At 34.9% G+C, this 17,500-nt stretch overlaps 1 protein-coding gene across 1 annotated transcript in view; it reads right to left on the reverse strand.

Annotated features, from left to right (window-relative positions):
- LOC142337081 (uncharacterized) overlaps positions 1-17,500 on the reverse strand; it is a 53,837-nt gene that overhangs the window by 18,003 nt on the left and 18,334 nt on the right. The window contains exons 6-9 of the mRNA XM_075386148.1: positions 15,265-15,392; positions 14,298-14,462; positions 1,083-1,262; positions 1-90 (exon numbers count right to left, since the gene is read on the reverse strand). The exon at positions 1-90 is cut by the window's left edge and continues 96 nt beyond it. Coding sequence (XP_075242263.1) covers positions 1-90; positions 1,083-1,262; positions 14,298-14,462; positions 15,265-15,392 — 563 coding nt within the window. The remainder of the gene's footprint in view (positions 91-1,082; positions 1,263-14,297; positions 14,463-15,264; positions 15,393-17,500) is intronic.

A 17,500-nucleotide genomic window follows, 5' to 3' on the forward strand; every position in this document is an offset into this window, starting at 1 on the left:
AGTAGGTGATGTAGTCATCATCACTCTCTGTCTTCCTCACTCCCCCATACCAGTAGTATCCAGAGCATTGCGAGCAACGGGGACGCATTGCTGCAACAAATTTATTTCAACAGCTGAGGCTGTGTAGCTCAAAGCCCTTAATTCGTAAACATAATAATGCAAACAAATCGCCAAACTTATCTTATAATTTCGGCTAAAGTCCTGAATATTTGTATGAAATGCTTCGAACTTAATTGCAAACATCTGAATCTAAAACCAAAATATCAATAGCGCGCAGTTATCTGCATTTTCTGGTTTGTTCAACAGTACAAGAGTTTAGAAAACTCCTTGAAAACTATAAAATATAGATGCCGAAAGTGCTGGGAACAACGCCCAGATCAGCTACTCGCCTTATGCCACAATTGTGAGTTGGCACAAAACAAGACTTTGTTTTGTAATCCTGAGAACAACAAACTTTCGTCTAAGATTTCTTGAATATTAACTGCTACATTCACCGTCAGCTACCTTGCTCAATTGCCGTCCAACGAGAAGGGTGTTTCGCAAAACATTCATAATCAGTCGCCCCAAAATGTGGAGGGAGGGATCTTTGGTTTCAAGTTGAAAAAATGGGCGACAATCTTGCAGAATGATTGGTGAATTATTAGAGCTTAAAGATTATTTCAACCTATTCTTTATTGGTTCTTTTTGATTCACTCAAAAAGAGGGGAGTTGAAAAAGTTGCTTCAGAGTTGACGAAACATAAGAAGAATGAAATTAGTTAACTAGAAGGGGACGTTAAACTTAATTAATGCACAGTTAATTTAAATCAGAACTAAGTAAGCGATTAACCAAGTAATTCATCATTCTTTTTTGTTGAAAATTTTCCCCAACAGACATTTGAAAAATTCTGCTAATCGCTTCACTAGTTGCTTATAATTACGAAACAAATATTGCAGCATTTAAAAGCGTTAAAAATCCAAAATTGTCAAAAAAAATATAGGGGCTCGGGCTAATTGGGCAAAAAATTGTCGGAAAAACAATCGTTTTGTGCATATTTTTCTGCAGGCGAAGAATGAAGCAGGGTTCTGTTAGTGTATACTAACGCCACTCATTGTTGCATTTGTCACCAGAGCACGTCTCTTCACAGGAGTAGACATTGAGGTTGGATCCAGCAACATCAGAGGTCACAGTGGAGCAGGATGCAGTCACAGCCGCAGACCTGCACCCCCTCTTCTCATAAATGATCTCCACCTCATGTCCATAATTGGTGGCATCATTGGCCGCTTAAGCAATCAGCACTACTCACAAACTCTTACCTTTCACATTTTTTATTGTTTCTTGTAGCCAAAATGACAACCTGACCTATGCCACTGTGGAGCCTCCCATGGGCTAATTCGAAACTCAAGTTTTATTAAATGAGTTTATAAAACTAATTTAATAAAATTCGGTTTTCGAGTATAGCTCAAATAACTCTACCAATATTTTAAATAGACCAATTTTATGAAAACGTTTTCAGTCAGTTGTCTATGCAACATGGGGGATTGGCACTAGCTTTGCTTCACAAAGGAAGTGTTCCAACCTATTAAATAGCCATCTTTTTCAAGGAGACACGGAGAAGGAGGAAGAGGAGAAATGGATAATGAGTAATGTGGCGAAACAGAAAAAGTTTACTATCTCTCAATTGACATGTACCGATAGAAATTAAAAAATGCTTTGCACTCCGCCACTTTAGAAAACAGCATTGCCTTAAAGCATGCATTGGTAACTTCGAATTGTAAGTCTAATCAAAAATTTAATGTAGCGAAATGCAAAGGTAAAAACATTTTACTAGTTATTTGAGAACACTCCATCTGAACACACTTTTTTAAGGATAAAAGAAACGCAGAGAACAACCTCTCAATTTTTTAGCTTTTCGTCTACTCTATTGTTATAACTGCAAAGCTATGGCCTGAGCATAGTTTTACCGCACTGATCTTGGTTTTTTGGTTTTGTCGTCTTACATTACTTAAACACTACATTGAACAATGAAAGACAAAAAAAAATAAGAAAGTACGTTTTTGAAAAAAAGTGGCGTCAAAAGTGATCAAACCAGCAACTAAAAATTATAAAAAATAAAATTGATCAAACCATTCAACCTTAGAAAGTAGATATCATCCACTACTGAAAACTTTCAGGGAAAATTGATGAAATTAACAACAAATGAAGGTATGATTGAAATTGATGTCTAGATTCGAATTATTTTATGTTTATTGAAGCTTGAAAGTGCCTCCCTCTTTTTTTGAGATTAAGTGACAAGACAACTAGAAAAATGGTTAATCCAAAAAAGAGATTCGAAATCAAATCAATTCAAAATAAAATCAAATATCAACTGAAATAATTAATTAAAACCCTTTAGGACTCGCGAGAAATCAACTGAAAACAAACTGTGAAGAAGTCATTGAAGCACTAATATGTCAGTTGGCAATTTTAAATGAGTTTATTTACGTTTTTTAATAAGCCAAGGGAAACAGCCATCAATAGGAATAATTCAGGAGACAACAAAAACGACAACAGATTGGGGAAAAATTCAAAAATTCAAATTCAAAAGAAAAGAGTCAGTAATAACAACCGCACCAACATAACAACATCAATCGACCAAATTGAAAAAAACTTCAAAAAGCTCCTCTGAAATCCAATGTCAGTGATCATTCTTCAGACTTAATGTTAGGACAATAAACACGTTCAATACTCAAAAAATTACGAACGTGTTATGGAAATATATAGAGATAAAGATAAAAAGCAGATATTATGAGGTCCAAACAATGAACAGAATGAACAAAAAATTTCAATGAAACAACTATGTGTTTGCTAATAGTTTATGAATTAGATTGAAACAAATGACAAACAAAAAGGCGGTCAGAACAAAAAATATTCAATATAATTCTTTGAAAACAACTTGTATCAAAGTCAGAAAACCATTAGCTGCTCATTTGGTGACTCACACAATCTAAATATGCTGAAACGAAAAACATATATCCCAATTCATGCCATTTAAAAAACAGTAAACGGTAAAAGAGCAAAAAGAGAAATCAAATTGCGGCGAGTGAACAAATAAATTCCCTCTTCCAAAACCAAAAAAAAAATTAAAAACACTATTTCCTCACTAGAATTGGAAATCATCATTCACTACTCTAATTGGAAATCATCCTCCACTATTCCTATTCGACTTTAATCACACCAATTCCATTTCAAATGATCTCAAAGAATCTTAAAAGAAAGAAGGCCTCGAAGTACAATTCAATCGCTTTGAGCTGAAAAAAACATAAGACCAATCGTAACGAGTTAAAAAGATTGGCAGAGTAAAAAAAATAGTAAAATTGGATTAGTTTTATGCGTTCTCTTAGTTAAGGGGCAGGAAAAGTGTTAATTTCGAAAACTTTGAGCCTAGCTGTTTTTCTCGAGAAATTAAAGGAATTGAAAAGAATTGAGAATTAATTTTCAACAGTCGGTTTAGTTTTTCGAGGGTTCTCTAATGGTATCACCTTTGTATCTCTCCTTAAAAGATATCGATCGGCCAGAATTGACTTCACAAAAAAACCATGATTTGATAAAAGGCTTGACTCGAGACAAAATTTGAAGTTTGGAACAATTACATTGGATAAATTCTACTGTAATATAGTTAAAACTGAACAAAAAAATTTGTTGCTTCATTAAAATTATGGGTTTTCTCGGAAAAGAATTGTTAAAGCCCAAAATTGGATTTGTACCAGAAGTATCCCTAGTTGTGATACAAGCCGAAAATCTGATAATAACCATGATTTATTTAACACCAAGTTGTTAGAAATGAATTGCGTCACTTTAAAAAGTATAATCGTAATGACTCTTTCCCCTCAAACAGCACCTCCGATACAGACTTAATGTTAGGAAAATAAACACGTTCAATACTCAAAAAATTACGAACGTGTTATGGAAATATATAGAGATAAAGATAAAAAGCAGATATTATGAGGTCCAAACATTGAACAGAATGAACAAAAAATTTCAATGAAACAACTATGTATTTGCTAATAGTTTATGAATTAGATTGAAACAAATGACAAACAAAAAGGCGGTCAGAACTTAAATATTCAATATAATTCTTTGAAAACAAATTGTATCAAAGTCAGAAAACCATTAGCTGCTCATTTGGTGACTCACACAATCTAAATATGCTGAAACGAAAAACATATATCCCAATTCATGCCATTTAAAAAACAGTAAACGGTAAAAGAGCAAAAAGAGAAATCAAATTGCGGCGCGTGAACAAATAAATTCCCTCTTCCAAAACCAAAAAAAAAATTAAAAACACTATTTCCTCACTAGAATTGGAAATCATCATTCACTACTCTAATTGGAAATCATCCTCCACTATTCCTATTCGACTTTAATCACACCAATTCCATTTCAAATGATCTCAAAGAATCTTAAAAGAAAGAAGGCCTCGAAGTACAATTCAATCGCTTTGAGCTGAAAAAAACATAAGACCAATCGTAACGAGTTAAAAAGATTGGCAGAGTAAAAAAAATAGTAAAATTGGATTAGTTTTATGCGTTCTCTTAGTTAAGGGGCAGGAAAAGTGTTAATTTCGAAAACTTTGAGCCTAGCTGTTTTTTCTCGAGAAATTAAAGGAATAGAAAAGAATTGAGAATTAATTTTCAACAGTCGGTTTAGTTTTTCGAGGGTTCTCTAATGGTATCACCTTTGTATCTCTCCTTAAAAGATATCGATCGGCCAGAATTGACTTCACAAAAAAACCATGATTTGATAAAAGGCTTGACTCGAGACAAAATTTGAAGTTTGGAACAATTACATTGGATAAATTCTACTGTAATATAGTTAAAACTGAACAAAAAAATTTGTTGCTTCATTAAAATTATGGGTTTTCTCGGAAAAGAATTGTTAAAGCCCAAAATTGGATTTGTACCAGAAGTATCCCTAGTTGTGATACAAGCCGAAAATCTGATAATAACCATGATTTATTTAACACCAAGTTGTTAGAAATGAATTGCGTCACTTTAAAAAGTATAATCGTAATGACTCTTTCCCCTCAAACAGCACCTCCGATAGAGACTTAATGTTAGGAAAATAAACACGTTCAATACTCAAAAAATTACGAACGTGTTATGGAAATATATAGAGATAAAGATAAAAAGCAGATATTATGAGGTCCAAACATTGAACAGAATGAACAAAAAATTTCAATGAAACAACTATGTATTTGCTAATAGTTTATGAATTAGATTGAAACAAATGACAAACAAAAAGGCGGTCAGAACTTAAATATTCAACATAATTCTTTGAAAACAAATTGTATCAAAGTCAGAAAACTATTAGCTGCTCATTGGGTGATTCACACAATCTAAATATGCTGAAACGAAAAATATATATCCCAATTCATGCCATTTAAAAAACAGTAAACGGTAAATGAGCAAGAAGAGAATTCAAATTGCGGCGCGTGAACAAATAAATTCCCTCTTCAAAACCAAAAAAAATTAAAAACACTATTTCCTCACTAGTATTGGAAATCATCATTCACTACTCTAATTGGAAATCATCCTCCACTATTCCTATTTGACTTTAATCACACCAATTCCATTTCAAATGATCTCAAAGAATCTTAAAAGAAAGAAGGCCTCGAAGTACAATTCAATCGCTTTGAGCTGAAAAAAGTATAAGACCAATCGTAACGAGTTAAGAAGATTGGCAGAATAAAAAATATAGTAAAACTGGATTAGTTTTAAGCGTTCTCTTAGTTAAGGGGCAGGAAAAATGTTAATTTCGAAAACTTTGAGCCTAGCTGTTTTTTCTCGAGAAATTAAAGGAATAGAAAAGAATTGAGAATTAATTTTCAACAGTCGGTTTAGTTTTTCGAGGGTTCTCTAATGGTATCACCTTTGTATCTCTCCTTAAAAGATATCGATCGGCCAGAATTGACTTCACAAAAAAACCATGATTTGATAAAAGGCTTGACTCGCGAAAAAATTTGGAGTTTGGAACAATTACATTGGATAAATTCTACTGTAATATAGTTAAAACTGAATAAAAAAATTTGTTGCTTCATTAAAATTATGGGTTTTCTCGGAAAAGAATTGTTAAAGCCCAAAATTGGATTCGTACCAGAAGTATCCCTAGTTGTGATACAAGCCGAAAATCTGATAATAACCATGATTATTTAACACCAAGTTGTTAGAAATGAATTGCGTCACTTTAAAAAGTATAATCGTAATGACTCTTTCCCCTCAAACAGCACTTCCGATACAGAGCCAAAATGAAATTTGCAAGCAATGCTGTGACAGCCAATCACTGTATTGCAGAAAACTGGAAGCCAATTATGCCCCGAACCATGAGCTAGTATTCTAACAACATATCTTGCAAGACCCTTGCAAAAATCAGACGCTTATCTTGAAAGAATCTTGCAAGAATTCGACGCTTATCTTGCAAGAATCTTTCAAGATCGACGCTTATCTTACAAAATTCTTGCATATCCGGCGGTTATCTTTCAATAATCTTGCAAGATCATGCAAGATGGTGCGTAATCTTCTAAGACTATTGCAAGATTCTTGCAAGATCTTGCAAGATAGCCGTTGATGTTAGACTAGGGCGCCTCATACAAGTTTTGGCAGTAGATATTTTTGCTATCATATAATCACCAAACAGCTCGCACTATTTTAAATTTTTACACTTAAAAAGGTTCAAAAAGAGCCTAGATTTAAAACATAAATTTACCTGAAACTATTAGGGCTGTGCCTAACTTGTGCACAAAATAATTTAACTTAACCATAACTTACCAAATAACTGATAAGAAAAATTATAGGACAGCACTGAAATTTTATGTTTTAAGGATTCCATAAAATTTTAACAGCGAGACTGAAATAGAGGATAATGAAACGTTCTTTTTGAACATCGCTATTTCATAATGAATTTTGAGATGATATGAATATATATTGGAAAAAAAGCTCCTGCCAGCTGTTTCTACTCATCTAAATCTCAACTAAACTATTAAATGATCTCTCAAGGACCAAAATTTCCTGGTGTTTATCTCTAACAGTAACAAAATTTATACTCAGAAGTTTTTATACTCAAAACTCTTATCTTATCTTCCTCAAAACTGATCAAGTTGGTTACCGTCATTAAATATAAAAAGTAAAATTGTTTTTGTTATTGTAAGATAAAGTTAACAAAAATGTTAGCTGTGGCATACTTTCACAAAGTACATTGGTGCTTTTTATTAAAACAAAAAGGTGTTTACAAATACAATAATCTAATAGTTTTAAGTTAATTTTAATTCTTATCCAGATTAATAAAAAACGAATTGGAAAAACATACAAATTGTTTACTTTGTTAAAAACTTGGTATATACCACGTTTTTAACAAGGTAAACAATTTGTATGTTTTTCCGATTCGTTTTTTGTTAATCTGAATAAGAATATACTGCACAATATTGTACTGTGCTGCCAAAATCACAAAAACCATTGCTCGATTTTAAAACAGCTAGATTTAGCTGAAAATTTTATCACATAACTATAAGAGAAGACTCGCCTGATACTGTGCGATGCACGAAAATTTCAAACATCAGCCTTGGAAGACGTGATAGTACGATCTTCTCAGAAGCCTTTTCTAAAAAGGGACAAATTTTTTCAGAATAAAGCTTTATATGCATTGAAGACAAAGAAGACAAAAAAGTCAAAGAGGAAAAGTCAGATGGATTTTGATATTGCCTGTTTTCGCTATGTTTTCAGCCCAAGAACAAAAAAATATATTGACAACGAAGTTTTTCGATAATCAGATTTTTATTGATTATATATTCAAGCAACTGAAACTAAATATTTATGGAATTTTCCCGTTTTATTTATTATTAATGCACCTGGAGAAGAACAAGCAAAGACTATAAACAGCCTAGAAAAGTCAAAAATAGTTTACGCAAAATGTCGAATAATTAAAAAAACAAAGCTAAAAAATTGGATTTTTCAGTTCGATAAGATAAAAAAACTTAAAGCGCTGACTTCGATATTAGGGAAGTTAAATAACAACACTTAAACGAAAACAAACAAAACATGATAATATTTTCAACAATTTTCGCTAAAGTTGTCAAATGTATACGCTCAAAACACTCCAACACAGAAAAACTTCACGCTGCAGGTTTTTAGACAGCAGATATCAACTTTCTATAAAATTAAAGAGACTAAATGAAGAACAGAAGATATTTGTGTAAAATCCGTTTGTACTGATTGATTTAAAACAATTGTCGTGGGGTCCTTGAGACACGGAACTAGATTTCGAAATCATGAGAGTCTTTTAGGCAATCAATCACTCCAATCAATTTGTTCACTTGTATAATAAAAAGCAACTCTGTAACCACGCAACTGATCCGTTATCGATGCTTGCATTTCACACGCGCAATCGTTAGAGAATTGGAAAAAACTCTTTGCAATTAGCAAATGTGTTCTACGCGCGTCTAATCGTGGGGGTGAGAAACACAAGCAGCAGCAAGAGAAACAATTGTTGAGCAGAATTGAGCGATGAAAATCAGGTGATTATGCTGCATTGTGGTACGAGGCGGCCTCAATGAAGCAGTCAAATAAAAGTAGCAATGAGTGATTAGACGCTTTAGCAAGCCGCGCGAAATCTCTTTGCCTGCAGGGGCAGTTTGGGAGGGCAGCGAAAGTTCTGTCTTCTGACGGCGTCGCACCTGACAATGCTGCAACGTTGAATGAACTTAAAAAGCTCCACCCTACGGAAAAGCAACCTGATCCCCAATTTGATCAAGATGCTAAAGCGAACGCGTTTCAATTTAACCAGGCATCAGTATCCTCCCAAATCGAGTCGTTCTCCAAATTAACTGCAGCTGGGCCGTCAAAAATAAATTCCGAGCATCTGCTGCATGCAGTAAACTGTGGTGCCCCTTATCAGGCAAAGCATGCAATCATTAGTTTAACAAAATTCATCGACTTAGCCAGCAGAGGTCAGCTTCCCGATTTCGTTGCTCCTATACTATGTAGTGCAACACTAAATGCATTGAAAAAGTTGAAAGGTGGGGTTCGTCCTATCGCTGTTGGAGAAGTCATTCGACGTCTTATTGCTAAATGCATAGCTCGTGACGCGAATTCAAAAGCTGCTGATCTATTTAACACAAAACAATTGAGAGTAGCAGTCAGAGGTGGTGCGGAGGGGATAGTACACGCAACAAGAGTTTCCTTTGAAAAACTGCAAAAAACAAAAAATTCCGGAATATTGCAGATTGATTTCAAAAATTCCTTCAATTCGGTAAAAAAAAAGCAAAGTTTTGGAACCAGCCGCAAAATTCTTACCTAGTGTTGCCCCTTTTGCGACTTTTTGCTACTCACAACACAGTCATTTGCATTTTAACAACACATAATTAAGTAGCCAATCGGGAGTTCAACAAGAAGATCCGTTGGGGCCGCTTTTGTTTTCACTAGCTCTGTGGCCAATCATTAGAGAAATTGAAACAAAGTTACTAAATCTAGAACAGCATAATTGGTGTTTGGATTATGGCATCCTTGCTGGTACTCACCATCAACTTTTCACAGCATTGAATTTGTTGACAAACTTGGGTGAAGGATGCGGTTTAGAGCTCAGAATAGAAAAATGTGAGGTTTGGTCGCCCGGTGATCTGAACGCTATAGATAACAGAGTAAAGACAAATAGCAAAGAAGGACTTGAGATCTTGGGCGCTGCCATCGGCAATCCCAGCTTTGTTGCTGCATCTTTGAGAAAAAGGGTCAACAAAATAGAAAAACTACTCGACAACTTGGCGTATCTACATTGTGCGCTTGGAATTCTTCGAAGCTGTCTTGGTGCCCCAAAGATGGTATATTCCCTGCGATGTAACACTCCGTCTGACGAATCCGCTGTTATCTTGCAGGATTTTGACAACTTTCAGAGAACAACATTTGAGAATATGTTAGGCACCGTTATAAGTGACAGCGCTTGGAAGCAGGCTTGTCTACCAATAAACAAAACTGGCCTTGGTATTAGACAAGCAGTTGACCAATTGAAAGCGGCGTTTGTTGGGTCAGTATCGCAGGCAGACGCTTTAGTAGAACAAATAACCGGTGAAAAAATTACAGACAACCAAATTTTTAAAGAAACAGTGAAAGAACTGAAGAATCTAGAAATAAGCCAATATACACAACACAAAATTCAGGAGGCACTTGACGATGCTGCTTATTCTGACCTTCTTGGTAATCAGATTTCAAATCGGGAGAAAGCTCGTTTTCTTTCAATAACGTTGCCTCAATCTGGTGCCTGGCTTTCCGCACCTCCAATCCCTAGTCTGGGCCTTCACCTTCACCAAATGAATTCAGAGCCCTATTGAAGTATCGGATTGGTGTTCCGTTATACATTGCGGAACGAAAATGCCCTTACTGTCAAAACGGCAGACTGGACAAGCTGGCTGATCACGCTTTAAGCTGTCATGATCGGGGGATATGATATCGCGGCACAATAGATATGATATCGCGGGAACAGAAAAATTTGATTCCAGATAATAACTCAAGGCCAGCAGACATATATTTGCCCAGCTGGTCAGCGGGACAATGATCTGCGTTAGACGCAACCATAACTTCCCCACTGCAGCCCAGTCTAATTTCAGATGCGGCGAGGAGGTGTGGTTTTTCTCTGACAAATGCTGAAGATAGGAAATATGAACAATAAGCCCAAAAATGAGCTGAAATAGGTATGCAGTTTGTACCACTCGCGTTTGAATCTTTCAGGGGTTCTCAGATTTGGTTCGAAAAACTTTAAAGCGTATAGCCTTGCTTGCCGATAACCGAAACTTTCAACCAGCTGGTTTATCAATTGCCTACAATCGGTTATCTCAAGGAGTCTCATTGACTTTAATGAGAGGTTCAGCCACAATGTTGATCGCCAGAGATCCCCTGTTATGAGACTCATTCCTGCGACAACACCCTCAGCCCCACAATGAATAATTTACAGTCTTGGCTCTCCCAATTTTAGTTGCCCAGTTATTGCTGTGCGCGAATTTGTTTGTCACCCAATGAGTATGGACAATGCTCATTTCTTCCGTTCAACCCGATTGTGTGGTTTGATGATGACGAAATTCTGAAGACCCGATTTTGAGGGTTTCTGGTAACAAATAAAAGGCAAATACTCAATTGCGTGGGCACCATGGTGATTTGTGGGCACAAGGCTGATCGAAAGAGAATTTTCTGAGAATCGACTGAACTCAGAAATGATTTCAACCATGATTTCCCCAACCAAGCATACCTTAAATTTAGTCTTTGGTCTCAAAAAAAGAAAACACAAATTATGAAAACAAATGGTGTCTCAGCCAATAACAAATAAAACACATTAAAAAGTTAATTATGAATAAACACGGTCACATGAGGCGATATTTGACTACTAGAAAGGCAAAGAAATCTGTCATTAAGTTGGGGAAAAATACAAAATTAGTTACAACAACGGCAAAGTCCAAAATTTTTACTATTATTTGTTTTAAAGCATGGTGCCGAAAACGTTAAAACCGTTAAATTTGAAATTACATACCTTAATACGCTCTTTTTCATTAGACAGCCAAAGAAATCTGTTGTCAATGGGTTTAAGCAAGAGAACAGGATAATAACTATGAACTCCGATAAAACTAAAAAGTCAATCAGACTGCTCAAAGAAGGTAGCATCAAAGTTGTCAAAAGAAACAGACAACATTGAAAACAATCAAATAAAATAACGTATGTCTCAATATCGAGCCAATAAGAATCATCATTAGTGACAGTAAGAGACAGAACCACAAATAAAATTGCAAAACCCTCAAAAAACAAAATTTCACTTAAGGTTTTCAAATGAAATGGTGTCATAGTATGCCGTTATGTTCCAACTTAAATCCTGCATTAATCTCAAAAGGGTCTCCATTAGAGAACGAAACAAGTGTGTGTTTAAAGAGAACAAATTACAAATCAAAAGCGATTGCAACACCGTTCAATATCCTAAATTTCACCGATAATTTTCAAAATCAGGTGTGTCAAAGTCTGTAAAACTGATTAAATTTGAATTTAAATCATGAAATTTACAAAAAAAAGTACGCTTCATTAGCGCAACATGAAGTTTTTTTATAAATGAGATTAAGTGACGAACGACAAAAAACTACAAAATGAGCAAATTTTAAAAATTTTGTAAAGAATTGGCGTCAGGGCCTTTAAAATCACTTGAATTCGAATCATTACAAAAACTCAAAAACACTTCCTGTAATAGCTCGAAAGGCCTTTAATGAACGAGTCTAAGGGGACAGCGCAACAAAAAGGTCATCAAGAACAGCACAACCAGAAAAAATATTTCTTCGTAATTTTTGAAAAGAGTTGTCTAAGTTGTTAAAACCGTTAGATTTCAGAGATTTCAGTTGCAATCATTGAGTGAACTTCAGTATGCTCCATTAAACAGCCAAATTGGTAATCTAACTATGCGACAATTTCACAAAAATAACTATAGAAGCGGCAAAAACTAAAAAATCACACAATTTTTTTGAAAACAGGTTTCCTCAAACTTGATAGAACAATTAAAAATAACAAAAAAATGATCAAATAAATTAAAAAATCAGTCATCAGAGTATCAATGAGATATTTTACGAATGAAACTAAGCGTTAGAACAACAAAATCAAACTATAAAAGAAGGGCGAAGACAAAAATTACCATTCTTTCCGAAACAAATGTCAAAATCCTTGAAACAATAAGATTTACGTTTAAACCATTAGATAAACTCTAACGTGCTTTAATCGATTGCCAATTTGACCTGAAGTTACCGAACATAAGTGTTAACAAAACCGCAAAAAAGTGCGAAATACCAAGTGCAAAGTCCCTAGTATTTGAGAGTACAAGTTAAAAAAAGTTGGTAGCAAGTAGTATCTGGCTCTTAAAATGTTTTAGTTGCCTTTTTAGTAGCTTTCAAAAATTAAACTGTGCCTTTTTATGACACTTGTATCACATTTAAAAAGATTTGCTCACGAGATTAAGAGAAAAATTGAAGACCTAAGTCAAATTGTTGCACGTGAAATAAAATCGAAAGAACCGAAACATTGTCCATTCGCAGTTTCTGTTCTTCACTTTAAAGACAGCCATAACGCGTCAAACATTTAAATCTTAAATTTATTTAATTTTTGTTCTTTTGCTACTCCAGCGTGACTATAATCACTACACCAATTTGATTTCACATCGACCGAATACAGTCGAGGAAATTGAGAAAAGATACAAGAAAACATCGCCCCAATTCAATTCGAATTCTTTCAATTGCCTAAAGAGCGTCTGCAATAATAGCTGGTTGGGCCGATGAAGACAACTAAGTAACTTTGACAAATTTTATATTCAATACAAAAACTTCGAAAATCCCCCCCCCCCCCCTTGGTATTAGGAGCAGTATCATGGGTATCAGTACGAACTTTTTTAAATATTACAAAAACTGCTTTTGCGATTGTAATTAAGATAACTGTACGTTAGCTAGTTGAAATCTGCATTTCAAGAGCTTTTTTATGGTACCACTTCCTTTGTTTTTCTAGGATGCGTATAAAATTTTGCGTTTTCACCTGGAGGAAAAAAGCGAGCTTCGCATAAATATTCCCTCGAAATGTTGGAACAATTAGTGTACTATTTGCATATTTTTTCTTTCTAACTTGATATCTGATTTGTTGGCCACAACTCTAAAGATTCTGAACTCTTCAGTTTGTAGGTGTTTAGTTGTATCTGTAAGAATTGATCGAGTTTTTCCAGGCTTTCAAAATTAAATTTGATAAGTTTTCAGTAAGCCCTTATCAGTAAATTTTTGTTAGTAATCACAGCAATATTTTACAGTTTTTGTAAAAAAGAGCAACCCCTAGCAACTGGAAGATATAAATGGTTATCAAAGTTCATTCCTCAGAAATTTGAGATCCATTCTTTTAGTTTTGTCAACAAAAACCTGGTCCGACTTCCTGATTTGCCCTGCTATGTTTTTGTTTTATGGTAAAGATTCTTATTTGAACCTATCGCACTCTAATCCTTAAGTTGAATTTTTTTCCACTTAAGCTTAAACATCACAGCAATTGAATTTAAAAAAACAGAAAATTTTTATCATAGTTTTCTATGTGTTAATTTTATTGACATTTGGAGACTACAAGTCTACAAATTAATCGTAGCTTTTTTCTGGCAGTCAGTCATATGCTTGAACTTCGTAATGGCATGCTAGGAGTTAATGTGGACTAATGAGAAATTGTCCCTGAGTTGTAAATAACCCTGGACTTTTGTCAGTAGTTTCTTGAAGTCGAGGAGTGATCTGAGGACGTAGAAGCTCTACATACCATTGTAGTAGTCTCCGTCAGTGTAAATGACCTGGGAGTAGCAGTACTCTTCTCCTGCCAGACAGGTGATGTCACTCACTCCCCCGTTTGCATCACACCCCCCGTGCTTTGACTCACATGACTTGCAGATAGTACCACTCCCCTTCAGGTCAGTGAAAGGCAGCACTGAAATCATTACCCTTCCGAGTGAAACAAAACTTGATACACCTTGTCAAGACATGCAAGATCTTGACAGTCTTGACAAAACATGGATTATCTTACCAAGATCTTGATAGGACAAAAAATCTTGGAAATCTTGCCAAGATCTTGGTTCCTGACACCCATGCAAAGATCTTGCAAGCTCGTACATATCTTGATATTATCTTGCCATGTAACATGGCAAGATCTTAGCAAGATTTTCCATGATTAAGTATGTTTCTTATCAAGGCTATCAAGTTTCATTTCACTGGGTTTTTTAAGCATCCAAGTTGAACCAATATTGATAGCCTCGATAAAAACATACAAAAACGTGTTAAATTTTGCAAGATATCTCAATGTACAATGCAAGAAAGCGTCAAGTGTTATATATGAAATTGCATGACCTTTGCATGTAGTATCAAAAAACAAGTCGTTGGCAAGATAACTAAGAAAGATTAAATATTTTATGTCTGTTTCAGCCATACAGGGCAGTTTTTATTTATCAAGATGAGCCCCAAAATAGGTTAAACCGTCACGGTAAAATCTTGAAGAAAGCATTCCAGTATATTAAATGCACCATATGTATCAATTTTTGAGTATATGTAAAATCCAATCTATAAAGGTGTGGTTAAATTTTACTGGTCAAAAACTGACCTGAATGTACCAATAAAATTTCGTGATGCATCTAATCGAACATTTTATCATGCACATTTTATCATGCGTGATAGCATAAACGGATCTCTCCCAATTATGCGGTGATAGAAAACCCTGAGATTGCAGCCTGTCTTACCATCACTGTTGCATCCGGCTGCAGAGCAGGTCTTACTGCAAGTGACAGAAGTGCCCAGGGTGGCATTGCTCTGAATTTGGGTCGAGTCCGCCCAACACCCATCCGCGTGGTCCCACTCCGAACAACCTCTGAACACATGAAATGTATTAAAGTTTTGAAAACTGAGACCATGTAATTTCAGTTTAAAACCTTAACTGAAAAATCGCCAAATTTATAAAAAGAAGACTTAAATTTTCAGCGCTTTTGCCACAATTTAGCGCATTACAGAACTTTTCAACACATTGTTTTTAAAGGTTTTGGGCTAACAGTTTTGAAAATTCGACCTAATTTTGACAAAATCGAACTGATAATGGCATCCGCGAACCACAACCAACTGGAAATTACTCATAGTACAGATGTTAAAGAGCCAAAAGAGAGCTAAATTTCGAGAACTTAGGACCAGTTTATGTATTATGGGGTACCGCACCAAAGTTCAGAAGTACGGGTTCCAAATAATTTCTTTGACCCCCCTTCAAACACATGACAATATATCCTACCACGTTGGTTGTGATTACATGTTGAAGCTTGAAAAGGACAGCTCCTTTCAAGAGATCAAAAGAAGACTCTCGTAAAGTGAATCAATTGGCTCAAGGCGTAGCACAATTTCATAAAAACAAAATAAGGCGTTTGGGTCTATAAAAATGCAACCCACTATAATCGTATACAAGGTCCCAAACCCGCTAAGACCCTCATCATCCATCTATCATCATTGTAATGTGAAAACCGTTTTTTCTGGAAAGGTTTTGAAAACTGTTGGTTTTTTAAAATTGAAATACTAATTATTTTATGTGCCATTAGTTTGACCAAGGGAACAAAAAATGATTATTTTACGCTACTTGTTTCTGACTAGTTTCCCTATACTCATCTCACTGGCTGTTTTTTAAGCACTCATAATGATCAGAATAATTTTGAAATTACGTTCTAAAAAATTGCAAATTTCTTTTTGAAAACAAATTGTCAGTATTTGTATTCGTTAAGAAGTCCAAAAAAGCCAACGAAACGTTGGTAATGTATCAGTGCTACATAATACATAAGAAAATCACACATATTTAGTGCTATCTGATGCAATCCTTTTGTGCTATTGCCGTAGTATATGCCTTGTTGAATCAATCAATCAATCAAAAAAATGCCAGCAAGAACCGTAATCCTTACTATAAAAAGCAGTAAATTTGTAGTAGAGTCACTTTTTCCATCTACAAAGGATACAAATCACTAGCCGGCCATTCAAGCCCCGCAGCAGAGGAATAGATGCAAATAACAACAAGCTCAGCTGAGCGCAGCGGCTAAACACAACGATATTAATCGAACGATTAGAGCTAAAATTTTGCTTGTTTGCCTAATTCAAAAATGCATACAATTTTGTGCAATATCAGATATTGAAATAACTAAAAAACTTGAATTCAATACAATATCTCCTTATCCACGGATATATTTTACTCTAAAAATAATAAAAAAATCTACCAATCTGGCTTCAGGACGGCAAGGAAAATAATGTTAGAAGTGTTTTGAACTGAAGTGGAAAAATTCAATGCTAAGCGCCTAGAATGAACAATAAAACGGGATGAGTTAGAGACAGTTTTTTAAAATGCTTGCTGTGAAATAAATTTACCGCAACAGTGCACGCCAAGGGTGACCCGTTCAGCAGTTTTTAAAAACATGAACTTTTAATTCATTGTAATCAATCAATATTGGTAAAAAACGGTATATTACAAACTTTGATCTTTTAACGCTTAGATTTCCTTTATTTGATTGGTGGGAGGGTAATACTCAAATTTTGACAACAAACAGATGTACGATAATCGGTTTTGAACTGCTCACTTTGCATAAATTAATTCAGCAAAAGGAATTCTGTTGACTAATTGGAATAAATTTAGTCCACTTTATAGAATCGAACTTAGTCCGGCGAGAGTCGCTAACACGCTTCACCTCAACTTTTGCAAAAATTCACCATATTAACTTCAATTATTAAATAAATTCATGGCCTCCATATCAATTCTATGATTTTTTTGCTGGAAGCCCAGAATTGAGCTGAACCCAAAAAATCATATTTTAACATTTTACCGTGTATTGACAAAAATATTTTTACTTGTCAATGAACACCTGAGGGCAACCCGACCGTGTATTGACAATGAACAAAAACAAAACCCATCAAGGCCGAGGAAAACTTTAGTTTATTGGTATGAAGGCAAATTAGGTG

This window comes from Convolutriloba macropyga, chromosome 3, assembly GCF_964194025.1.
Source record: "Convolutriloba macropyga chromosome 3, txConMacr16.3, whole genome shotgun sequence".
NCBI lineage: Eukaryota > Metazoa > Xenacoelomorpha > Acoela > Convolutidae > Convolutriloba > Convolutriloba macropyga.